At 48.4% G+C, this 24,806-nt stretch overlaps 9 protein-coding genes across 9 annotated transcripts; 6 read left to right on the forward strand and 3 right to left on the reverse strand.

Moving 5' to 3' along the window:
• Nucleotides 1-110: 110 nt before the first annotated feature.
• On the forward strand, nucleotides 111-1,238 carry UA08_02558 (Low-specificity L-threonine aldolase; the record flags this gene model as incomplete). Its single annotated transcript, XM_020264613.1, has 1 exon — nucleotides 111-1,238. The coding sequence occupies one exon, from the start codon at nucleotides 111-113 to the stop codon at nucleotides 1,236-1,238; it is 1,128 nt and encodes a 375-aa protein (XP_020122598.1).
• A 271-nt stretch (nucleotides 1,239-1,509) lies between these two features.
• Nucleotides 1,510-2,892, reverse strand: UA08_02559 (hypothetical protein; the record flags this gene model as incomplete). Its single annotated transcript, XM_020264614.1, has 1 exon — nucleotides 1,510-2,892. One exon carries the CDS (start codon nucleotides 2,890-2,892, stop codon nucleotides 1,510-1,512), a length of 1,383 nt encoding a protein of 460 aa, XP_020122595.1.
• A 426-nt stretch (nucleotides 2,893-3,318) lies between these two features.
• Nucleotides 3,319-4,949, forward strand: UA08_02560 (hypothetical protein; the record flags this gene model as incomplete). Its single annotated transcript, XM_020264616.1, has 2 exons — nucleotides 3,319-4,718; nucleotides 4,784-4,949. 2 exons carry the CDS (start codon nucleotides 3,319-3,321, stop codon nucleotides 4,947-4,949), a joined length of 1,566 nt encoding a protein of 521 aa, XP_020122594.1.
• Nucleotides 4,950-5,643: 694 nt separating this feature from the next.
• UA08_02561 (Aldehyde dehydrogenase) lies at nucleotides 5,644-7,335 on the reverse strand (the record flags this gene model as incomplete). Its single annotated transcript, XM_020264617.1, has 4 exons — nucleotides 5,644-5,803; nucleotides 5,872-5,941; nucleotides 6,002-7,200; nucleotides 7,277-7,335. 4 exons carry the CDS (start codon nucleotides 7,333-7,335, stop codon nucleotides 5,644-5,646), a joined length of 1,488 nt encoding a protein of 495 aa, XP_020122092.1.
• A 963-nt stretch (nucleotides 7,336-8,298) lies between these two features.
• On the forward strand, nucleotides 8,299-10,109 carry UA08_02562 (hypothetical protein; the record flags this gene model as incomplete). Its single annotated transcript, XM_020264618.1, has 6 exons — nucleotides 8,299-8,530; nucleotides 8,591-8,841; nucleotides 8,889-9,582; nucleotides 9,633-9,766; nucleotides 9,801-9,900; nucleotides 9,955-10,109. 6 exons carry the CDS (start codon nucleotides 8,299-8,301, stop codon nucleotides 10,107-10,109), a joined length of 1,566 nt encoding a protein of 521 aa, XP_020122093.1.
• Nucleotides 10,110-11,646: 1,537 nt separating this feature from the next.
• Nucleotides 11,647-12,787, forward strand: UA08_02563 (hypothetical protein; the record flags this gene model as incomplete). Its single annotated transcript, XM_020264619.1, has 4 exons — nucleotides 11,647-11,771; nucleotides 11,835-11,870; nucleotides 11,927-12,498; nucleotides 12,765-12,787. The coding sequence occupies 4 exons, from the start codon at nucleotides 11,647-11,649 to the stop codon at nucleotides 12,785-12,787; spliced, it is 756 nt and encodes a 251-aa protein (XP_020122094.1).
• Nucleotides 12,788-14,004: 1,217 nt separating this feature from the next.
• UA08_02564 (hypothetical protein) lies at nucleotides 14,005-15,610 on the reverse strand (the record flags this gene model as incomplete). Its single annotated transcript, XM_020264620.1, has 2 exons — nucleotides 14,005-14,203; nucleotides 14,295-15,610. 2 exons carry the CDS (start codon nucleotides 15,608-15,610, stop codon nucleotides 14,005-14,007), a joined length of 1,515 nt encoding a protein of 504 aa, XP_020122095.1.
• A 1,085-nt stretch (nucleotides 15,611-16,695) lies between these two features.
• On the forward strand, nucleotides 16,696-18,200 carry UA08_02565 (hypothetical protein; the record flags this gene model as incomplete). Its single annotated transcript, XM_020264621.1, has 3 exons — nucleotides 16,696-16,973; nucleotides 17,055-17,445; nucleotides 17,520-18,200. 3 exons carry the CDS (start codon nucleotides 16,696-16,698, stop codon nucleotides 18,198-18,200), a joined length of 1,350 nt encoding a protein of 449 aa, XP_020122088.1.
• Nucleotides 18,201-19,729: 1,529 nt separating this feature from the next.
• UA08_02566 (hypothetical protein) lies at nucleotides 19,730-24,578 on the forward strand (the record flags this gene model as incomplete). The annotated part of the gene is made up of 5 exons (XM_020264622.1): nucleotides 19,730-20,341; nucleotides 20,469-23,816; nucleotides 23,881-23,964; nucleotides 24,024-24,409; nucleotides 24,470-24,578. 5 exons carry the CDS (start codon nucleotides 19,730-19,732, stop codon nucleotides 24,576-24,578), a joined length of 4,539 nt encoding a protein of 1,512 aa, XP_020122089.1.
• Nucleotides 24,579-24,806: the final 228 nt, after the last annotated feature.

Raw genomic sequence — 24,806 nt, forward strand, 5'->3', positions numbered from 1 at the left:
TCTTCCCCGCTTATCAAATAATATCATATTGTCTATATCATGATAGCTGAATATAATTACCAGGCACAGTCTGCTTCATTTCGCAAGATGCACCTACCGCAACTGCTAAAATGTCGAATCTCAAGGCACCTTCTTCACCATCACCAGCTACCAATGATTTCCGCAGTGACACGTTCACCACCCCAACGCCGACTATGTTGGCGGCGATGGTGAACGCCTCCTTTGGAGACGATGTGTACCAGGAAGACCGCATCACTACCGAATTCCAACGGGAAATCGCGCGATTGACTGGAATGGAAGACGCCCTCTTCATGCTCTCTGGAACAATGGGCAACCAAATCGGAGTCCGTGTTCATCTCAACCAGCCTCCGCACTCGGTGCTGTGCGACTATCGCGCCCATGTCTACGCTGAAGAAGGATCTGGGTTGGCAGTGTTGTCTCAGGCGATGGTGACACCCGTCCATCCTGCCAATGGCATATACTTGACGTTGGACGATGTCAAGAAGTGGACTGTCCTGGGAGACGATGTACATACGGCACCAACAAAGGTGATCAGTCTCGAGGTGACCCTTGGAGGCGTAATAACCCCAATGGAAGAGATACAGAAGATCTCTGAATTCGCACACGCCCATGGTGTCAAGGTTCATTGCGACGGGGCTCGCTTGTGGAATGCCTCTGCCGCGAGTGGACATTCTGTGTCTGAGTACTGCCAATATTTTGATACTGTATCAATGTGTGTATCCAAGGGACTCAGTGCACCGGTTGGTGGAGTTCTTGCCAGCACCTATTCTAACATCAAGCGGGCCAGATGGCTAAGGAAGCAGCAAGGAGGGGGCATTCGACAGGCTGGTGTGCTAACTGCCCCAGCCCTAGTGGCACTACAGGAAATCTGGCCAACGATGAAAGACACACATGAGAAAACCAAGAAACTGGAGAAAGATCTGGCAGCGTTGGGTGTTGTGCCTCAAATCCCGGTTGATACCAATTTCTATTTCATCGATGCTAAAAGGTCTCACCTAGATATGGGCATTTTGTTGGAGCAGTGTGGAAAATTCAATGTGAAACTTATGGATGAACGGATTTCTCTACATCATCAAATCAGCGACGAGGCGATTGAGAGCCTCAAGGCTGCCATTGCTGCCGCAGTACAGATAACCAAGGCCTTGTCGTCTGGCTATGTCTCTAAGGCTACATCAGGTGGCTATTATATCACCTCAAAAATGAATGAATATAGCTAGCACACTATTTACAAGGCTAATGTTGACTGTCAACCTCCTTCAATTCTGCATTGTGTAAAGTAGACTTTTTCAATGAGCGCATTTAGAGCTAGGCGTTGTTGAATTTCTCAAACTCGGATTTCTGTTTTCAAATAGTCTTTGTACTATAGGCCAGTATATAATGATGGTCTAGGATGCAATTCCATGGATTTTACGTTGATATCAAAGCATCCATGAGAAAGGAATATAAGGAAAGAAACTTGAAAAGAATGAAAAGGTCTTAGATTCTAAACTAAGCACTTTGAGTTGGGTCACCCAGCGCAGCTGCTGGCTGATAGTCACTAAAATCGTACTCAACATCATAGTCCTCCTCGTCGACATCCCCGTCACTGAGATCGACGTCTTGAAGGTTCTCTCCATCGTCGACCTCATCGGCGGTAAAACCATAGTCCTCCTTTCGGATCTTTTTCCAACTAGCAATAGTCTGTCTTCGTGTAAGATGAAAGGGAAGTTTGGACAGCGGCACGCATCCTTCCTGAGTCACTTCCACCGTCTGGCCAATCGAGCTGGCAGTATCGGTCGCTTTGTCCATCAGGATAATATGGATGAAGAACACCATGCCACACTGAGCAACCACTTTCTGGCCTCGCACAAACATGGGATAATCCATCCATGTAGGCGAAAAAGTGGCACCCAAACTATAGCCGCAACTATTGAAGCGTTGATCCCGGAAGCCGTTCTCGTCTGCAACACGAGCGTAAGCTTCGAACACGTCGCCAATCTCTTTGCCAGGTTTAAGTGCGGCCATAGCTGCCTCCATTTGAAGTACATTGACCCGGTGCATTTCTCGAGCCAGCTTGGTAATTCCGCCGATAGGAATCGTGCGCATTAGACATGCATGATAATGCTTATACACTGCGGCATGCTCAAGTGTGAGCTGGCGGTCAATCTTTTGCTTGCCCGTTGAGTAACGAGTGAGAACAGCCTTGTTACCAGATACAAGGATATTCTCATTCGCAGGATCATCGCCGCCACCCTCATAGACAGTGCCGGTGATTTCCCTCCACAGATCACCTTCGTAGGCACCGGGCTTGGCCAGCTTTAGGGCACGTACGAGGGCAAAGTCGGCCAGATACGCGGCCTTGCGAACCTTGCGCATTTCCATCTCCGATTTGACAATGCGAAGCTCGGTGAACAGATCACTGTGATCTACCAGTACACAAAGGCCATGAACAGCTTTTTCCAGCGCTTTTCCCAGGCGGTGGGTCAAAGAGCAGGAGTCAGGTTCGTAACCGATTCGCTTAGATGGCGAGTTAATTCCAAAATCCTCTAGGACCTTGGGTACCAAGGATACGGGGTTGCTTCCAGCGTTGTCAGATCGGATGAGGATGTCCTTCTGCTCCAGAGTTGACGTGTAGAGAGCCTGGCGCAGATCGGGGATTCGAGTGATCAAGCGCATGGACCCATCCTTGTGGAAGTACATGGCTTGGAAGAAGACGTAGCCAAAGGTATCATAGCCGGTCAAGTAGTAAAGAGTCTCTTGCTTGGTGATGAGGAAGCCATCAAGCTTCTCTCTCTCCATGAGCTCCAGAGCCCGGCGTTGACGCTCTTTGAACTCGGCCTCTGTAAAGTACAGGGCTTTCTTGAAAGGCTCCGCTTTCTTGATGGGTGCCATATTTGTGTGAAGAAGAAGAGAGTAAAGAGAGGTTGTGTGTTCCCGAGGTCTCCTGAGTTGTTTGTTGTGAAAGATCTAAGAGCGCTCTCGTTTACTATATATACCCTGCCAACTGGCATCACTATAAACTAACATGAAACGTAGCTCCTCAGGCCCAATTTGGAGTATTAGCCCGAGCGCTTTATCTCCACCAAGCTATGCAAAAACATAGCATTATCAAAAGTTGACTTTCCGTGGGGAAGCTGATATGCCGAATGCGGGAATTTAGTCCTCGTTGATTAGGTCTAGATTTTGGCTATCATGCAATGGGCCTAAACATGGGGTATGTTCCCATATAATTACAGATAGGAGCTGCTTTAATCTCAATAAACGAAAGCCCAATCTAACAATCAAACTGCCTTTGTGGGGGGTGTGCTATACAGAGCAATGCCTCTAGTACTTGCTTCCAGCATCGTAGCAGCTATCGGTGTGGCTCTTTTATTTTCCCATGTCTACTGGACGTTGATCGCAAGTCCTCTAGCAAAAATTCCAGGCCCAAATTGGTTCTTCCTAACCAGCCTAAGACTCAGTTGGGAGGAATTCCAAGGTACACGCACGCGGACAATCCATCGTCTTCATCAACAATACGGCCCAGCTGTGCGCATCGGCCCCAATGAAGTCTCATTCAATAGCCTCTCGGCCTTGCGCCAGATCTATGGGGCCGGCAGTCCTTTTGGACGGCCATCAGCTTTTTACCGCATATTCAGTATGTTCGGGCAGACAAGCTTGTTTACGTTTTACTCTTCGTCCGACCATGCGGCTCGAAAGAAGATCATGAGCCAGGTGTATTCCAAATCGGCTGTCCTGAAAAGTCCGGTAGCCGACTCAATACAGTCAAAGACCAAGCAGTTTATAGATCTAATTGAATCGGATCCGCGAACGGCGTCAGACTTGGTCAGGAGCTTGCATTTCTTTTCTCTTGACAACATGACTTGGATGGTTTTCGGGGCTCGCGGAGCCACGAAGGCTTTAATGGGGGAATTGTCGGACAGACAGATCCTAAGTGACATTGAGGAGCCCACCGCACGCCGGTATTCATGGTTCCAATTGCATCTACCACGATATACTCGCTTGGCCATGTCCTGCAGCTTCTCACATCTGAGATCAATCATCGATGCGTTTGGCCTTCTCCCAGGGAAATTACCGTCAGCGTATAGTGGCCTCCAAGGTTTTGCCTTGGCGACTTTTAACACTCATCGTTCGTACAAAACCTCAGCATCACCGCCAGCAAGCGAAAGCGGTCTCATGATGAGATTGCTGCATGCCAGAACCGGCAATTCTGGGGGGAAACCTCTCTCCAACATGGAAATTGCCGCAGAGTGCGCTGACAATCTTGATGCCGGGCTCAAGACAACAAGCGATACATTGATGTTTGCTCTCTGGGTGCTATCTCTCCCCCAACACCGAAGATATCAAGAACGCCTTATAATGGAAGTGAAGGACGCCAAATCTGTTCGGGCAAGCGATATGTCGATTTTGCCAGTGGATGTATGCGATCGACTGCCCTTCCTTGACGCTATAATCAAAGAAACATTACGTTTATATGCTCCTATTGCGGCATCCCAGCCACGGACCAGCACTCAAGATACTACTATTGACAGTTACCACATACCTGCCGGCACAGTTGTCAGCTGCCAGGCATTTTCTATGCATCGGAATCCAGCTGTCTACCCACGTCCCAACACCTTCGACCCCGATCGATGGCTGGCAAGCGACGCAGAGACAGCTGAAATAAAACGCTGGTGGTGGCCATTTTCTAGCGGAGCAAGAATGTGTCTTGGAATGCAGTAAGTCGTAACCTCTTCTTTTTCAACTACATGTCTCCCTCACTCACACACTCGGAATGCAATAGTTTTGCGCTTGCAGAAATGAAGACACTGCTAGCAGCTATCTATCAGACATACTCGACCAACTTGAGGCCGGATTTTGAGAACTTATCCCCGACTGCAACTAGCCGGTTTGAACTGGTATATGATGACTCGTTTCCCATTGCCGAAGTTCGTTTTATCTCACCTTAGGCACCATTCTTTGATCGTAATGAATATGGAAAGCTGACCCGCGACTAGGACAAGAAATGTTATGTCAGTTTTGAGAAGCGATGAACATCCCCGCTTGATGTTATGCTGATTCATAAATTGGCGTGAGGCTATTATATCTATCGGTAGTCAGGTACATAACACGATCCACATGTAGCTAGATTCCAATAAACCTAGGTAGATAGATTCGACCTGGCAACAATATTCTAAAATTTAATTCTACTTTGATTCTTCAATTACGCCCATATCAATGTCTTTTGAGATCCTCGATGTAGTGCAGAATCGTGCCTGCGGATCCCGATTAGGTTATGTAGTGCGCCTCATGATGAGGAGATATCTCCTCCTCGTAAGGCCTCGCTAGGTTACTGAATACACACTTCTTTTGCCTTATATTTTCTCTCATCAATAATGTCTAAGCAACTTATTATGTTTGCCAGCGAAACTGTCTTTCTATGAATAATGTACACAATCTTCAACTCGGCTTCACTTTCCAAAATGCTACTGTTGCAAAAGAAATCAGTCATTCGACAATAGCCACATCCTTCATACTTTTACTAGTACCAACAGGAATTGACATCTTACTACATGTACATGTAGGATTAAGCCATTTGAATGGCTTAAGAACCGGAATATTGCATCATAATATGCAATTTTCAGTCAAGGATATTTAGGGTATTTATGAAAACGGCGCATCCGTCAGGCGACAGACCACTGCCTTGATCTGAGTGTAGTTTTCCAGGGCGTAGGAACCAAGTTCGCGCCCAAACCCCGATTGCTTGAAGCCGCCAAAAGGCGCTTGATAGGAGATCATGTTATAGTTGTTGACCCATACGGTTCTTAGAGTGGTTAGCCACTATTTTATTGTGCATATATACCTAGGTATAGGGGGAAAGATAAAGCGTACCCAGCTTTGAGAGCATTAGACATGCGTATAGCCCGATTGAGGTTGGACGTGTGCACACCAGCAGCCAGCCCTAGGAAGGTATTGAGTAAGAGGAATTGGTTTGTTGAGGAGTTTAGATCAGGACACGTACCATAACTGGTGCTGTTACCAATCTTGATGGCATCTGCCTCATCCTTAAACTTTTGCACCACAATAATGGGTCCAAATATCTCTTCTTGGGCGATCTTCATGTTTGAAGTCACGTCGGTAAAGATGGTGGGCTGAATAAAGTAGCCCTTGGTACCGTGGCGCTCACCACCTAGCGCAAGAGTAGCACCCTCTTCCTTGCCATGGTTGATGTACTCCATTATACGGTCGAACTGGAGCTGGGAGATCTGAGGACCTTGGAATGTATCGGGAGCAAAGGGGTCGCCAACCCGGTTCTGAGCAGCACGCTCTTTAAATCGGGCAATAAACTTGTCGTAGATACCTTCCTGTACTAACAGGCGCGAACCGGCACAACAGCACTGTCCATGATTATAGAAAATGCCGTAGTTAGACCAGGAGATAGCATTGTCAATATCAGCGTCATCAAATACGATATTAGGTGACTTGCCGCCTAGCTCGAGAGAGACTTTCTTCAAGTTACTCGTAGCAGCAGCCTGGAGGATAGTGCGGCCAACTAGAGTAGAGCCGGTAAAGGCGACTTTATCAATTTCCATATGGCTTGATATAGCGGCGCCAGCAGTACGACCAAAGCCGGATATAACATTAATGACACCGGGCGGGAATCCAGCTTCAATGATTAGTCTACAGGCATATAGAGCTGAGAGAGGGGTCTGCTCGGCGGTTTTCACAATCACCGTGTTGCCAACGGCGATAGCTGGGCCGACCTTCCAAGCCCATATCAGAATTGGAAAGTTCCAGGGGATAATTTGACCACAAACACCTATAGGCTCGTGACGGGTATAGGTCAGGGTCTCGTTACCGGTATCGATTGTCTGACCGATGATTTTATCTGCCCAACCACCGTAGTAGCGCAGACAGCCGGCAGCATTTCTGACATCGTTCTTAGCCATGATGAGAGACTTGCCATTATCAAGTGATTCAATAGCGGCAAGGGTCTCAATGTCGCGCTCGAAAAGATCAGCCAGCTTGGTGAGCATACGACCACGGTTTGAGGGAGTCACCTCAGCCCAGAGCTCGAAGGCCTCGCGTGCGACTTTGACCGCGATATCAACGTCCTCTGCGGTTCCCTCGTGGACGGAGACGATTGGCTTTTCGGTGGTTGGGTTCACAGTCTCGAAGGTCTTGCCTTCGAGGCCCTTGACAAATTGATTGTTGATGAACCTAGAGTTCATGGATTAGTCACGGAAGACTTTATATATAGTCATTTAAGAGCAAAGGGGAAAGATAGGGGACAGACAAGCCCAATGGCTGTTCAAATGTGACTATGGGAGTCTGGATGCTCGTGGACAGCGACATGACTTGTTCTGGAGAGATAGATCGAGAGAGATGATAGGAATGACGAGGGAACGAGGAAGTCCACGGGAGTCACTTCTTATACCTAGGTAGATGACAAAAGACTCAGTGCAGGGACCGAGCTCGGAGCACGGAGAACTACAACAACTCGGTATTCCTAGTTACTGTAACCACGTCAATTTGTCTAACGATTTCCAGGAATCTTTCCTCGGGAAAATCCTCCATTGCTGGCGGAGGGGGACTTGTAGATCTGATTTTGACTGCTCGGGCTGGATACCTGGGTACATAGGATAGCGCACGTAGAATCATATCCGCCTCAGGGAACAGTGATGAAATGTCTACTTCCTTTAGATGCTCAACAAGGAACGTAACATGACTAGATCCATATTCTGGAAATGATGCTATGATAGCATAGATTTGCTACTTTTAGCAAGGTCTGCACGATCCCAAAGAAGAGGCTTACCATAATAGCAATAGTGATTATAGAGTTCCCGTTGATGCGTACGAGAATTACAGCAAACCATGCAAATGGAAAAATAATAGCACTACTGCATGGCGGAATAAGATTCCTAAATGGGTGGGCGGAGTAAGATACTTTTTGTGTCAAAGCGATGGGACTCAGAGATAAGCAGTAGATCCAGGCCAGTTGATAGCACGGTGCATCATGATACCTAATATCTGAGGAGCTAACGCACAGGATTCAGAGAGTGATGCTGTAGGAATTGTGCAACCACGTAAATAGATTCAAGCTAAATCAATGTCCAAGAAAGAATAAAGAAATGACACGCTGAAGCCTAATGGATATTGTGTTGATATCAGAGATAGGGCTAGCTACCTACCTATTTAGGGCAAGAGATAAGGGATGGATTACGCCAGCGGCACTAACTACTTAAGTACTAGTTAGCTAGATAACTATCAGAGACTCAAGCGTACTGCTTCACTCCAACAAGGCATGCATCAATCAATATGCGAGTGACTAAGGGCTGTGCTCGCTGTCGCCATCGCCATGTTCGCTGCGTGGTTCCTGTCGGCGCCTCCTCATGCTCTTACTGCGCACGCTTAGGCCAGCCATGCCATCTGGAACCGCGCTTCAAGTTCCGCCCTGTCCGCCATATATATCAGCAGTGTGATAGTGCTCCCACCCGCTACGACCTTGTCTGGGATGCCCAGCAGGTCTGGGTTGGTGTCTCCAGGCCAGGTATGGCTCCTCTCTTTGAGGCGACAATAAGGTTTGTTTAGTAACAGGAAGATATTCCAGTCACTTTTGTTCCGGAGACCGACGGCTTCACGCATGAACCACCTGAACCGGAGGAGAAGGACCAGGAGCCCGAGTTATCATATCCATCCCCAGATGAACCTATCCAACTGATAGCCCCAAATGCGGCTGTGTCTGTCCCTAGTGATATCTTTTTAGATAGTACCCCCAGCCCTGGACCAGTCGATGCCTCGACACTATCCCTACGAGAGGCATTCTTGATCCGCTCCTATATTCAAAAAATCGCAGCCGTGGTGAGTTTTGTGATTTAATGATGTAGCGTGTGGTCTAACGGCAGTAGGCGGATATCTGTGACCCCCAGTCTCACTTCAGCACCGAGGTGCCGCGCCGAGCTCTTGAGGAGCCAATGCTTCTAAAAGCTCTCCTAGCACTCGCTTCCAGACACGATGCTATATTGACAAATAACAGCGACTGCGAAGCGTCAGCCTTTCATGGGGAATGCCTGGAACTGCTTATCGTCGCCCTCAATCAGCCGCAGGAGAACTATGATGAAAATCTCCTTATCACCGTAGTGGTGCTTCGGTTCTACGAAGAGCTGGAAAGGAGTACCGATGGGAAATACCACCTCCTTGGATCTAATCGTCTGCTGAACCTTATGTCTCGATCAGCGTCGTCTGGGGGATTGGCCGAGGCCGTGAGCTGGCAGTTCCTGCGCCAGGCCATCTACTCATCTATAGTTCAGTGCGAGCCAATGCAGCTGGATATGCAGAATTATGAGCGATCCTCGGTCTTCCACCGCGACGATGACGCGGCCTACGCCAACGTCATTATCTTTTTATGTGCATGCATCATTCAACAATGCTGCACCGCGCCAGGATACGCCATTGACCGGAAAAGCTGGCAGCGCTTGGCACACTCTGTGGAGGAGTGGCATCGCAACAAGCCGAGGATTTGGCACCCACTGCGCTATGAAGCCCCTGACCTGTCCGCAGATCGACCCTTTCCTGAACTATGGATTATGTCGCCCCCGGCCGGTCTGTCTGTCTCGCTTTCAATTCTCCAGATGAAACACTAACTCTTCTAGTGGTCGGTTTACAGTATTACCACGCTTCTAGCATATTCCTCACCTTGTCTGACGCACCACCGCAGCAGCTGACGGACTATGAAATATCCCGAGCTCGACTAATTGCAGAAGTCTGTTTTCAACGTCACCCCCCTGTCAGTCATGTTGTATTGCTGATGTTCAAAATAGAGAAAGATAGCCAGTCACGTAGTTACGGCCATTGGACTATCATTATCCAATGAAAGCGTTCAAAGTAGCTATTTCATTGCCTCGCATCTCCTTCATCGTTGTAAGTCATTTTCTTGTTGAGAATCCGGGGGGAGCTTTCTGATACCATACATAGTTGGATATTGTCTGCGACAGCCCGCCGAACAGCGGGGAGCACTGAAGTTTCTGTCTCGTGTAGAGAAGAACCTCGGGTGGCGCACCTCGTGGATTGGGCAAGAATTGGAGCGCCAGTGGAGTGAGTTGGCGGTCGTTGGCTCCAAGGTTGATTGATCCCAAAAAGCTGGCCACTTCTAGCCAGCTTTTTGCTCCGCAATCTATTACATATGCCTAATTGCACTTCGGCTGAGCAATACTACAGCCTCGACATGAAGCTAATGTAGAACAACACTATCACCGGCCATTTATAATCATCATTTTTATGGATAAATCCCGGGAGTCAAAGTGATTGCAAACACGGAGGGATCTGGTGTCGGTTAAATGTTGCTTCACTGGGCCCCTAAAGTGTTGATATCGAAGGCCTCACCTGCTTGGATCTAGTCCTAGTGGTAGGTTTTCTATTCATTCCTAGCTCTAGAATGCACTTCACAGAAGTCAACGTGCTAGGGTTATGGCTGGCAAGATGCTGGTGTTATCACCAGATTTTTTTTTTTGTTATACGAATGTCAGTACGATAATAATGTTGTGACGGTTGCCTAGCACGTCCTAGCATGAGGATGGTTCTCCATGATAGATTCAAAGATAAAATCTTTGCTGCCGGATTTGTGGATAATGTCGCGTGTCTCCGCGTTGAAAACTGTCTGATGAATAAATTGAAGAACTTGCTATCTCCTCGAACGGTCTCTAAATTGACAGACGAGATGCCGAACGCCATTGCATCCGATCCAGAGGGAGTTTGCGCATTGCGTTATTCGGAGGTGCAACGTCAGCCGTTTTCAATGCGAGCTCTATCTACTGCTGACTCTGCATTTGGCAAATTTACTATCGGAAGCCACCCCCCAGTCTATCAGGGGCGTCTTCTCAGATTTTTCCGCAAATAGCGCAGAGTAAGCCAGTTGTACGTCTTCCAGGTGGTGCTGGTCAAGGAACAGATAAAGCATAACCGTTGTTTCTCTTCCTTGTTACCGCATTTCTCATGTACTTGGTTGCTTTTTCAACATCAGAAGCTTAAAACATGCTATATTATCCATTCTCTAAGTATTCATGACAACTTTGAGTCTAGTTATTATCCACTTTCATGTTTAAAACATGTTCCTTCTAGCTTTGGAATCATCTTACCCGGCAAACATTCTCTCGTGACGACGTTCGAAGGGAGACTGAGGTTATCCACCATATAGGGCATCATATCTGGTTACTCTCAGGAGGTCGGTAATTGTAATAATACTCAACCCATGACTTTCTTTTGTGGACTCCGGGACACGTTCACTCACCTGCGGTTTCTCAAACAGGAAATCAGACTCAAAAGACTATTACATTTTAGGGAGGTTAACTTACGGTGAGCTAGAGATCTATTACCGGACCAAGAGTAACAGTCATGTATCAGATAACGTAGCGCCGTCTGGGCGGTATTCCAAATAGATAGGATAGGCTGATTAACACACAAAAGGGAGCTTGGATGTCTGTCCATACGTGCAAAGAAGAGAAGAGTTGATAATTGCCTGATTAGGAAAAGCAGGACGCACTAGTCCAGATTCGCAATAATCAGCGGCTGATGATTGATCAGCTTCAGCACCTTTTACTCCTTCCTCCACGTCACCCCAGGTTTGACCAACGTTGGACTGTATATTGTCCGGAATCGTCACTAGCCCTCATGAATAAGGAGTACATGTCATCGCAGAATCAAGGCTCACCGCTGGGGGCGAAGACCGCGGTTGATAGTGCTCCCCGTCGCCGGCGATGGGCACCGAAGGTCCGAACAGGATGTCTGACTTGCAAGTGTGTATATCACGTAACAACTCACTGTTCAGCACATTCATACTAATGATTGCGATCATTCAGGATCCGCCGAGTCAAATGCGACGAGGCTAGACCGAGGTAGGTTGTCTTTTCGTTTATGATGATGCGGGATTGACTAAAATCAAACCCTCCAGCTGCGGAAAGTGCCTGTCAACTGGACGCAAATGCGATGGCTATGAGGACGAGGAGAAAGAACTTGACCTTGTTGACAGCACGAATGCAAAAGCGGCCAACGGTCGTAGTAAAGGCCATCATCCATATAACGCAGTCATCACACAACCGCGGCAACAAAAGGACACCAGCTCAACAAGGCTTTCGTCCTCGCCATACTGCGTATCATGGATACCGTTTTACGGTGGTGAGCTGGAGAAGAAAAACTTCGACTTCTTCCAGTCCGTAACGTCCTCCAGCCTAGCTGGTTTCCATGGCAGCGAATTCTGGGCCCGAGACACCCTGCAAGTTGCGCACCAGTATCCCGCGTTATTTCATGCTATCACTGCTTTTGGCAACATACATCACTGTTATCTAAGCGATGTTACACCATGCGACATCCCGCGCGCAACTGCCGATAGCAGTGGCATAGAGTTTGGTCTTCGAGAATTCAACAAGGCCATCAAGTGGATGTATAAGCTGATTGCGCAGGAACAGATTACTTTCCGAGACCAGCAGGCTATTTTGACGACGTGCATCCTGTTTACTTGCCTCAGTACGCTCCAGGGGCGGCAATTACAGGCGTTTATGCATGTCAAAAATGGAATGAAATTGATTCAGCACTGGCGTCTTAGCCAACAACACATATCCGAGGCAAAAAAGAAGATCGTGGATATGCTATTGTTGATATTTATTGGACTAGATACTCAGATACGTCCCTATATTAGTGGCCAGCAGGCTCTTCTGCAGTGGGGAGACGAGGATATTTTAGCTTCTTCATCGTCGTCGCCGACATCATTTAATAAACTACAACCTTTCCAGTCTTTGTTCGAGGCATATTTTGAATTGGAAGTCATTTTTAACAAACTTCTACGATTGAATTATACCGAATACTTTTCTGAGCAATGGCACTTGGAAATTCAATTCTTGGTCTGTCAAAGCGACATATGGGATGCCCGGTTTTCCCAGCTGCTGTCGACGATGGCTTGTCCGACGACTTCTGAGCTGGGCAGTTTGAATTTAATTCGGCTTCGACGAGAGTACGCGCGGTTTATTATGTTTCCCTTCACGACACACAGGGGAAAAGGCAATGTTCACGACGAACTATCGCCGTTATGCCTAAAAATATTGGATCTTGTCCAGAAAGTACTCGAGAGGGAGCCATACATTGAAACTTCTTCTGTCAATCAAGAGCGAGAACATCAAACTAACCACCCAATTTTCGTCCTCGGCAGCACAGTGCTCGAGATACTGTATGTAGTCGCAACTCGCAGTCGCGACCCCAGCATTCGACGTCAGGCGTTGCACTTGATCAAACTCCATCCTCGCCGCGAAGGGATCTGCGAATCCATGTCAGCTACAAGAATAGTACAACGAATAATCGACATTGAGGAACAGGGGTGTCCACGAAGTCTTGAGTTATATTCATCTTTTGCACCCTCGAGCCCTGATGAGAAACCCTCCCCGCTGCCCGCCTCTCATGCATCTTCCTCTCTGTCCGTACCAGCTTGTTCGCCACCATGCAGCAACAGCAACAGCAGCACATGTACATCCAGAGATATGTCTACTGCTGCGGTCACATCAAAGATCCCATGTTCCGATCATGGCAAGTGGGTCTGCGAAATACATAGGGTGGTCGACACTCAATATCTTCTGTATACGGAGCGTCAGCTTAAGGTGTTGATTTGGACGTTAGAGGATCGTATATTGAAGAGGAAAGGGAGCGAGATGATTGTGTCATGGTGGTAGCAATCCAACTTGATAGAATCAAAGGCAGGTCCTAACTAACAATACATGACCTTTTATATTGGCGACCAACTTGAAACATGAAGCACAAGGTCCGCTGTCCAAAGGCACTGGAATGGTATTTGATACAAATTGGATGTAAATATTTCTCTCTGTGATGGACGTGGCGTGATCAAGGCTCAACTTCGAGATTCACCTTTCAGCCTTTGTATTTGATATACTGTATACTCTCTACATCTGTCTCTTGTTTGAAATGCTAAAACCACCTCACGTCGGGCGTCACAGCCCTATAATTTCTCAGTACAATCAATATGCTTCAAAGATACCCTTCAAATTCCCAGCACCAATCCAGACGGTGATTATTCCAGCTCCAAGTCGAGTCCCCAGGGAACCACAGATTATGCACCATGATTGGAATTGTCAGCTGGCCGCTAGGATCTCCACTAATCTCGATATCCTTAAGCACGGGCAAGGCATGGGATAGATTTCCCACGATTTTTTCAATATGCGTGGTACTACATGTAATTAGAAAGGATGTTATCTCAACATATTGCAGTCCCCGGCAGTGCACCACTATAAGAGATGGGGAGAGAGGACTACACTCACAGAAAAGAATCGTTATAGTCACAGTTTCCGGTAACATCTGTGAATAGAAAGCGTATTTTCGACATATTTTTCAAACACGGGAACAGAGGCTTCTCTGAAACCAGGATGCTTTCGTAAAGGTCAATATTATATCCCAGATAAAGAGACTCGATGTTTGGCCAAAACGAAGCAGCGGACAAAAGAACACGACGGCCGTCTGGGTCCCAGTCAAAGAGCAAGCAGACATTCCGCAATTTAGGAAGCGATGAAGCCAGTTCATCGAAATCATTCTCATCAAATGATGGGAGCAATTTAATGGGGATGACATTCTTCAGTACGTATCCTTCGAACCCACGGGCAGCTTTCTCGCTTGTACGAATTTCAAGCTTTTCCAGTCTATCAAGATGCTTCAATGACATAACTTGCTCGGTATTCAGTGTGCCCGCGGTGGTAAATATGATACTGAGGGACTTCAACTCTGCCAATGAGCAAATAGGCGAAAGTACATCTTCTGGGTAGTCTCCGTCAATCCGCAGTTGCAACATCTGCAGGCGCCCCAGGTCCTGTAGAGCTGTGATAACATCAGCTCTTACAATGACGCTAAGCTCACGCAAGCTATGACATATCGAGCTTGTGTCGAATTCTTCTGGCTCATCCACGCGATATTCTAGACAAAGGCGTCTAAACGGTCTGGTAAGTAACCTCTCTAATGTGGATTTTGAAAATAGCTGGCTCATAATAGCATCGACAGTCGAGCTTTCGACATTGCCTTTGTTGAAGAACGAAAGTGCCCGAAGTGATGGAATTTCCTGGAGCCAGCAGTAAAAGTCATCCGCATTCACCTCATCGGTGATGCTGTCTAATGGCATTTTGAACCTGAGGTCTTCGAGGCGCGTGCATGTGTCTTTCAAAGCTGAAAGAAGTTTCAACGACAGCTTTCCACCAATTGAACAGAATGTTAAGAGAGATGGTTGAAGGTATGGAACAATATAGTCGATGGAATCGTTCCTTAGGATAATGCCAGGCATAAACGAGATCTTCTCAAGCCTCGGAATGCGTAGCTGCGTGCATGCCTGAATAATATCGTCATGATAGCGGTTATCGCTCAGTCCGAAAACAAGAGAGCGGACGAATGATAAGTAATTATGGGCATTTTGCGAGTTGCGAATGTGCCATATTTCTCGTAAAGTAACCTCGCTCCAGATAAATCCGACGGTTTGGGCATTCCAGGATCTGTTGACGACCAGAGCGTTCGACAAGGAGCTTTTCTCGTGGGAAAGTGCACTGAAAATGGTATGTCTAAGTTCAGCTGGTAGGCGTGCGAATAGATCTGCCATTGTGCACCTTAATGACGAGGTGGCAGGAGATCGTAGGCGGATTTACAAGAGAAGATGCCCATGGAGACCAGAGCCACAGTGCTAGATAAAGTAGATATGGTTGTGGTAAACAAAGAGTTGTGGTGGAATACCATCAAATGCCAGGCCCATGTGACACATGATGCCAGTTTTTCAAGGCAGGCACGATGCACCTCCTACTATTGTGACCTCGCAACAGGCTAATCTCAACATCAACAGACCTGATAGGTGGTGACACGTCGATATGATATTGCAAGACAGTTGTCACCGACATGCCGCTACAGAAAAGCCCTCGCTCTCTCTCTCTCTCTGTGTCTCTCTCTCTTCGTCCGCCCCCCCCCCCTTTCTCTCTTTTACTCTAATTGTGCCGGGCCATACTTGAGTGCCTAAGGCCGTAAGGGGAGCAAGGAAGGCGCTGCGCCGCGCCATGAGGCAAGAGCCACGGACGGCAGCCCCGCATTCCGTAGTTATTCTGCGCTAGTCTCATTGTAGATTAGTGCAACGGGCCTGACGGTAGTCACGGTACGCTCTTGCCGGATTCACGAATGGAGAGGGTTGATTGGGCTGAATCTGATGCCTGAACTTCTCGACAACAACAACAACTTTTTCCTTTCTGCGAGCCCAATAGAGTGTCTCTGGCGAGCCCCGACGACTGCGCAAGTATCGACTTTCATTCACTTAGCAGCTCTTGCAAACGCTGCCAGCATTCCTGGACCCGCCCGTGGGCTCTTTGTTCATCCTCCGATTGCTCTTACGTACCGACCGACCCGCCTCAAGAACGACATCACACAACAACATTCGTTTGATGCACAACCCATCAACTTCTGGTATCGTCCATCCTATCTTAGCGAAGGTTAGTTGACCCGATTAAACTGGGGTGAGCATATTGCCAATTGTGGCTGAGCAACATCTAGCCAGACAGAGGCCCCCCCCACTTGGGTAACTCGTCACATGTTTTCTATGAGTCAAAAATACATACAGTTTCAACTTCTTCAATTCAGCGCGCACAAAACCTCCACGGTACACTGAAGTTATTTCATTGATATGCAATCGTAACTATCACCAAAATGACATCTCCAACGACTTTGCCAGAATCCGTCACGCCGACTATCAGCCTTCCAACAAACGAAAACGGGTCGTCACGATCTACAGACAGTACACAGAGTTTGCGATCTGATACGCGCCGGATATCTTTTATAGGAAGTGACCCGCCGAGAAGACGATCTGCGCAGTCCAGTGGTTCGGACAGTCAAGCTGTTCCTGAGGGTATGATTAGCAATAGTGGCAGGCAGACCCCAGTAGAAGGCAGGCCACCGAGAAGAATTTCGTCTCCTCCGCCTCCCAGGTAAGTAAATAAGTGCTCTGCTTCCTTATTACTTTACACCTTTACATTGGCCTGTCAAATGCTAAAAGCTGGTTGTTTTAGCACTTATCAGCGTGGTGTTTCGTTCGATACTTTCGATAATCGAGATGCGGCCGACTTTTCCTTTACGTTAAACTACAAGCACAAAAATTACCAGGCTACCAGACGAAGTCGCACGTTTCTATGCGGCACAGATCAGAACGACTACTCGGAATTTGCCCTAGATTGGTTAATCGATGAGTTGGTCGATGACGGCGACGAGGTGATATGCCTACGAGTGGTTGAGAAGGATTCAAAAATTGCTAGCGATGCCAGCCTCGATGGCGGCAGGTATCGTAAAGAGGCGGAGAAATTGCTCAACCAAGTTATCTCTAAAAATCAACAAGATGAGAAGGCTATCAGTTTGGTTTTAGAACTCGCAGTCGGCAAGGTTCAAGAGATTATCCAGCGAATGGTACGTTGTAGAAATCTCCAGTTCGGCCGTCCAAATTTCTTCCAGCAAAAAAATGGCTTACGGGAATGTAACAGATTCGCATCTATGAACCGGCTATTCTTATTGTGGGAACGCGAGGGCGTAGTCTAAGTGGCATGCAGGGCTTGCTGCCTGGCTCGGTGTCCAAATACTGTCTTCAACAATCGCCCATTCCAGTCGTCGTCGTGCGCCCCTCTACCAAGCGTGAGAAGAAAAAGAAGAAACGTCTTGCCGACCCAACCCGTCGCAGCTATGGCAATATACTTCAAATTAGCGAACAGCAAGGCAGCGGTTTATTCAACAAGAAAGTCAGCTCGGATACCAATGTGGCCAAACTTCCCGCAGAAGAAGCAGCGGCAGTCGCTGAAGCGGTGGGGCTTCCTCGACGCTTTCAACATGCACACACGGGCAGTGACTCTAAACTGTCCACTACCAGTTCAAATACAGAGGAAGATAATACAAAAGACGGTTCGCGCACACAGACACCTCAACCGTCACCGGAAATGGAAGATGAAAATGCCGGTCGAGTACTCAAGAGCCCTGGACTAGGTAACTTGGATAGTCCACCGGAAAGCGAGAGTGAGAGCGAAACAGAATCACGAGGTAGAAATCGGTCGCCTCAGGTAGAGATGATAATGCCTCTCGACACGCAGGGGAATGATGACGACAACGAAGAAGAAGACGAGGAGGCTATTCAGCGAATTTCGAGCAAGCTACAACTAGCTGACGGATCATGATCAGTCGACAGGTTTTTGGGTCTCGAAAGACTATATTGTTCTTTTTTTTTTTTTTTCTTGCTGCATGATGATGATATGATATGACTTTTTTTTTCCCTTCTTTTCATGTTTATTCTACAACAACAACGGCTTGTTGACGCTCCTCTCTCATCTCTCTTCTACTATGAAACCAGCAAGCGATCATGGCGTGCCATTTTTTTGGTTGAAAGTTGATCTGGACGCCTAATGACAGACAATAAATATGAATGCTTCGTAAATTAATGAGACATCTCTTGTTGGTTTCTTATTCCAGGCTACCACTAATACGTATTTGACTGAATAGGGCATACATCATGTGACCTGCATCCGGATTAGAAGCCGGTGATAGATTCAACCAGGAAAGCAGAAGACCAAGCGATGCAAAACAGAAAACAGTCACAACACCCGGCGAGCGGGACATAAAAGCATGGAAGCATGCCCGGGGCGAAGTAGTCCTCGCCCTACCTTTGCGTTACGTCAACTCTGATTCGTTCGGTGGCAAGGGAGTTATATGTGTTTATGTCCGGTTTGTGTTGCTTCTTCCATTTTTGCCTCGTATTCAGGCTATTGGCTTGTTTGCACAGCGCGCCAGGCAGAAGCCGATGACTGTATGCGTTGCCTGCCGTGAGGCCGGGCGATCCATCCGGGAATGTCCACTGAGCAATAATAGAATAGCATAACTAGTTATAGTCGAGAGTGCCTAGGGACTAGGCAGTATGTAACGATGTACTCTCATCCTATCTGAAATAGACGATTCCGTGACAGCGACGGCGCTAAACCCTGTTGGACCAAGTTCCCGTCGACTCGCCCCAAGCCAGCCTCAGGCCTGCACTTTTTTTTTTTGCCTGCCCTCTCTCGCTCTCCCTCCTTCCCTTCCCTCTTTCCCTTCTCCCCCCAAAACCAAACACCCTTCTTCTATAGGAGTCTCCTCTTTCTGTTCATACAGAGGAGGTTGTTTTTGTGTGTGTGTTGTCGCAGATAACAGTCCTTGTTATCTTGCGTGTTGTTTCCTCGGACAAACAATCACGCGCGTGATTTTTCTCCGGCAAACCCTTCAAACACTTTGTTGTGCGGCCTGGGAAACCCGCAGCCACCAAGCTAGGTGAACCTATTTGGGAAACCTGGTGTCTTAGGGAAACCCCATTCTTTTTTTTTTCCTTAATATCACGCCGACACTCTTGATCATACCATATCTTCTTCTTATTCTCCATCCCCTCATTTTACTAAAATTGTGTGGAGGATTTATCCTGCTGGGTCAAGAGTACTCGGGTCCGTTTCTTCAGAAATTTTGACCCTTGTATCCAATTCTCTTTGCCCTTTATTTTTGTCGGGCGTATTCGTACTACCAGACAAGGGATTGAAAAAGAAAAGGATTTGCACCTTTTATTTTTTCGTTTAATTTTCGCGGCCAAATTTCTTTTTGGAGTGCGAAATATTTTACCCTTGTTTAATCATCAGATAGAGACACAGCATCTCGCGCTTTCCAACGTCGAACGATCTCGCCCATCCGAATGAGCTCCATCTCTCACAAGCAGCCGGGTCTTCAGTCTCAAGGACAAAGCCACTCCTCTCCGGCCGCTTCAAACGCTAAGACGTCGCCCCTGGCAAACAACGCTGCCAGGTCGTACGCGAACGCCACCAAGAAGTCCAACGATTCTGAGCCTGCCTCGGCGCACCATGGAAAATCGCCCTCTACAGCTACGAACACAGTGAACGGCAAATCATCCATGCAGGACTCCCAACCCTCGACAGTGACCATTGTCAATGGCGCTCCTTCCGTCCATGCGGATCACAGCAGGAAACAATCCGTAACTATCAGCTCTGCTGGCACCACTGGATTTATCCCAAACGGTGGCGCAGCCGGTAACCCGAATCGCAACAGTATTCAGTTTGGATCGGTAGATCAGAACTCGCCAGCCATGGGTTCTCCCGCGATGCCTGTCAGTCAACCACAGGCTGGTCTCGGTGTCGCGCAACCTGCCAATCCTCGCATTACCTCCCCTTCGACGTCCCCATCGCCGATTCCTCAGCCCGCATCGAGCGGCGGCCGGCCGCCGTCCACATACCAAAACCAGGGCAATGCGCCAAACTTTGGCAGCTTCGCTGATGCCTCGGGGGATGCTGTATGTTACACAACTGCGCTTCTGTTTTGGCTCCCGTTTTCTCTCTTTTCCCGTGTCTCTTTTTCTTGTTTATGGCTTTTTCGTTGTTATTATTTGATAGCAGTCATGCGCTAACTGCCATGCTTAGCGGAGAATGAACCAAGCGCCTCTTGGCCCACCCACGGCCACTCATCTCCGTCGCGAATCTTCACAGTCCGGCCATGGCGATATCAGCGGTCACATCCCTGGAGGACCTGGCGGACCTGGTCGCGGTGGTTATTCGCATCCAGGTGGCCGAGGCCGTGGATACTCGAACTCCGGATACCAAAACTCATACTCTACGAGCCCTAATTTCCGAGCCACACCAAGTCAACCTCGAGGAGGACCGAATATGAACGCCCCCCCGTTCCATGGTCCAAATCAAGGACGTGGTATGCCGTTCCCAGCCTCTCCTCACCAGGCCGCTCGAAGCCCGGCCATGCATAACGTACACCCTGCTACTACTCCGCAAATGAACCCCATACCCATGGCACACCCTCAGATGCAAACTCAACACTATGGCGGCTACAATCAACATATGGGACCCCAAAATGTGAGGAATCGAAACACTTCTTTTAAAAAACCCTTCAGGAAAATGGAACCCAATCAAAGAAATTTCACCAAAAAGAAGAGTTCACATGGAACCCCTAGCAGTGCCTCTTCAAACACTATACCCACGCCTTCACTCCCTCCCCCTACTCCCACCATTAACCCTTCTCATCTTCTTCCTACCGTGAATCTTGCTCCAGAAAGTGGTGAATTTGAACATTATCTAACAATGTTGAAACCTCAGAATTACCCTCATGGTTACGATCAAAACTATTATTACCCCGGCTACGCAGTGCAGCAAGGCATGTACATGACACCGCCTTCACCTCAGCCCCGACCCGGTATTCCTTACGGTCAGCCCGGTGCCTATATACCAAGCCAATTCCCCGCCGCAGGAGTTCAGCCACCAGCGCAGTCCACTCCGCTGTCGAGGAACTCTTCTCAGGTGTCTAACGATCGGCCCGGCTCGAGTCTCGGCCAGGGGCCAGCTCCAACAGCTGCTGCTACTCCAGGTCATGCTCACAATGCAAGCAGAACTTCGAACAGCCCCGCTCCACAAAAGGCACATTTCATCATCCCAACGCCGAAGAAGAGTGCTATCGTCATTAAGGATCCCAACAGCGGTGCAGTTAAGTCGTTTGACAAGCAGCCAGCATCCCCAGCACGTGCTACGCCATCACCTGTCAAGGGTGCCGCTCCCACGCCACCTCCCCGCACTGCTAGCGGCACCGACCATTCCCGAACTGAGAGCAAATCGGTCAAGACCGATGAGGAGAAGAAGAAAGAACTCCGCGATGCTGTCAGAATGAGGATCGAACAGGAAGAGGCCGAAAATCGTCGCAAGGAAGAGGACGCTCGCAAGGCAATTGAGGATCTTTCTCTAGCTGACAAGGATGACAGTAAATCGAAGGAGCCTGCCCCCACTGAGCCAGTTGAACCGGAAACCAAGGTAGAGACCGACGAGCCCAAGGAAGAAAAGAAGCCCGAGGAGAAGCCTGAGGAGAAGCCTGCTGCTCCTGCTCCTGCTCCTGCTCCTGTTGACGATGAAATTGACTTTGATGCCATCGAACGTGAAATGGCTGAGCTTGAAGCCAAGGAACTTGCCGCTGAAGCTGAGTACTACAAAAAGAAGCAGGCGGACAAGGAAGAGAAGGAACGCAAAGAGAAAGAGGAAGCTGAAGCTTATGAGCGCAACATGAAACAAGCAGAACGTGAAGCTGAGGCTGCTGAGGAAGCCCGTATTAAAAAGCTCGAGGCTGGCGGCGAAGACGAAAGCTCAAAGAAGAATGCCGAACTTTTTGCATCTTTGCGCAAGGGAGGTTTCCCTGCTACTGAAACCTCCACGCCGGACGATAGTGGCGCTGCTACGCCTGTTTCGGTTTCTGATGCCTCCATGGGACCTCCCTCCAAGCCGGCCAGTATTTCCAAGGCAAAACCAGGTCCTCTTAAGCTTGAAACCAAGGCTGTCGAACCTTCACAGCCAAGTGCAGCTCTCAAATCGCTGCACAGTGCCAAGTTCTTGGATGATCTAGCCAGTGTTACCTACCCTACTTCCATCGTCTCGCCCAACCCGGCTTTGAATGCCAATGCTCCATCCGATCGCAAATTCAAGTACAACAAGGAATTCTTGTTGCAATTCCAGAATGTCTTCAAAGAGAAGCCCACTTTGGACTGGGATGTCCGTGTCCGCGAGACCGTGGGAGATAGCGGCGATACTTCACGACCACAATCTGCTCGGACTCCTGGCACAGGCCGAACTGCTTCTCGCTCTGGAATCCCATCCAATTTCAAAATGGGCACCTTTGTGGGTGCCAACACACCTACCGTTGGAGGGGCCTCAAGAGATGGTTTCCCGACTCCCGGTGCTCGCATGCCGCCTATGGGAAGCGGTCACTTTGGCGGGCCCTTCGGCCGTCCTGGCTCTATTGGGCCTGGCGCTATGGGTAGTCGTAGCGGCTCCACGACTATTCACAATGTACCTCAGTCACCTCGCCCTGGTTCTAGCCGGGCAGGTACACGCAGTGGTAGCAGACGCGACAAGCAGGCCGTCAAGAAGGAGGAAGAGTCTAACAAGTCAATGCCGCTCACAGCCAATGTTGCTCTTAAGCCCCTCGCTGTGTCTACAACCGGTTGGAAACCGCGAAGTGTTGGTCAAGCTGCCACCGCTGGCCCAACTCCAGGCGGCGACTCTGCATACATGGCGCCTGATGTCGTGCAACGTAAGGTGAAGGCCAACCTCAACAAGATGACTCCGGACAACTTCGAGCGTATCTCCGAGCAAATTCTTGCAATTGTCTCGCAATCCAAGGACGAGACCGATGGCCGTACTCTTCGACAGGTTATTCAACTCACATTCGAGAAGGCCACTGACGAAGCGCACTGGGCTCCAATGTATGCCAAGTTCTGCAAGCGCATGCTTGAGAGCATGAGTCCGGATATTAAGGATGAGAACATTAAGGACAAGAACGGCAATGTTGTTGCAGGTGGCAGTCTGTTCCGTAAATACCTTCTCAACCGCTGTCAAGAGGAGTTTGAGCGTGGTTGGAAGGTCAACCTACCGCCTAAGCCAGAGGGCGTGACTGAAGAGGCAGCCTTGATGTCGGATGAATACTACATCGCAGCTGCTGCCAAACGTCGCGGTCTCGGTCTTGTCAAGTTTATTGGTGAACTGTACAAATTGGGAATGTTGACTGAGCGTATTATGCATGAGTGTGTGAAGAAGCTTGTTGACTACGAGGGCATCCCTGATGAGGCCGAGGTTGAGAGTTTGACAAGTCTTCTACGCACAATCGGTGCTAGTCTGGACGTCTCTGAGAAGGGACATGCCATGATGGATGCGTACTTTGGTCGTATCTCTCTCATGATCGATACTCCTGGCCTACCAAGTCGTCTCAAGTTTATGCTTATGGTAAGAGCCTAATGCTTTGAAGAATAATACATCATAAGTTGTTCGGTACTGACTATTATATCAGGATGTTGTCGACTTGCGTGCTGCCAACTGGGTATCGAAGGGTGGCGACAAAGGCCCAAAGACGATCACTGAGATTCGTGAAGAGGTACGTGCAAGTCAATTTTTTCCTCCTTTCAGTGCAGCTTTATTAACTCCTCATATTAGGCCGCCCGTGTCCAACACGAAGCTGAAATGGAACGTCTGCGTCAACAAGCCAGCCGGGGCAGCGGCCGTGCACCACTCGGCCGTGGCGACGCTCGCAACTTTTCAGGCGATTACCGCAACCAAGCACCGCCGCCAGACTTTGCGTCCAGCAAAGTTGGCAGTGATGATCTACGTCGTCTCAAGACGGCTCGCACGGCCAACCAGCCTGTGTCATTCGGACCATCGAGCATGTTCGGGTCTCGCAGCAGCAGTGGCCGCAAGAACCTAGGCCCTGGAGGCAACTTGGTTCGTGGTGGCGAGGACAGCGGAGCAAGCAGCCGCACGGGAACACCGCCTGCAGGAAAGAAGGAAGATAAGGAGGCAGCATCCTCCATCAACGCATTCAGGTTTGTTTTATCTAATAAACATGATTGAAGTGTATGTATACTAATCTTACATTCTTACAGCGCCTTGGCAAGTCTCGAGGACAACATGGCCACATCACCCCCTTCAAACCCGACGTCACCTGAACTGACAAAATCGCAACCTGTGAAGAGTGAAGGAGAAGCAGCATAGAATTGAGAAGAAGAAAACATGAAACCCAAGAAAGAAAGAAAACAGCAACAAGAAAAAAAAAAGAGAGATTCAAGCAGTTGTTCTACACATAACCATGACGGCATGAATCATTGCATAACTCGGTTTTCATTAAATTTTTCTTTTTCCATCATATTTTTCGGAAAGACAAAAGTTTGGGTTGTTTATAACATATTATAATCTTTCTTCTTTTCCTTCTACTTCTTCTCC

This window comes from Talaromyces atroroseus (genome assembly GCF_001907595.1).
Source record: "Talaromyces atroroseus strain IBT 11181 chromosome Unknown scaffold_2, whole genome shotgun sequence".
Lineage (NCBI taxonomy): Eukaryota > Fungi > Ascomycota > Eurotiomycetes > Eurotiales > Trichocomaceae > Talaromyces > Talaromyces atroroseus.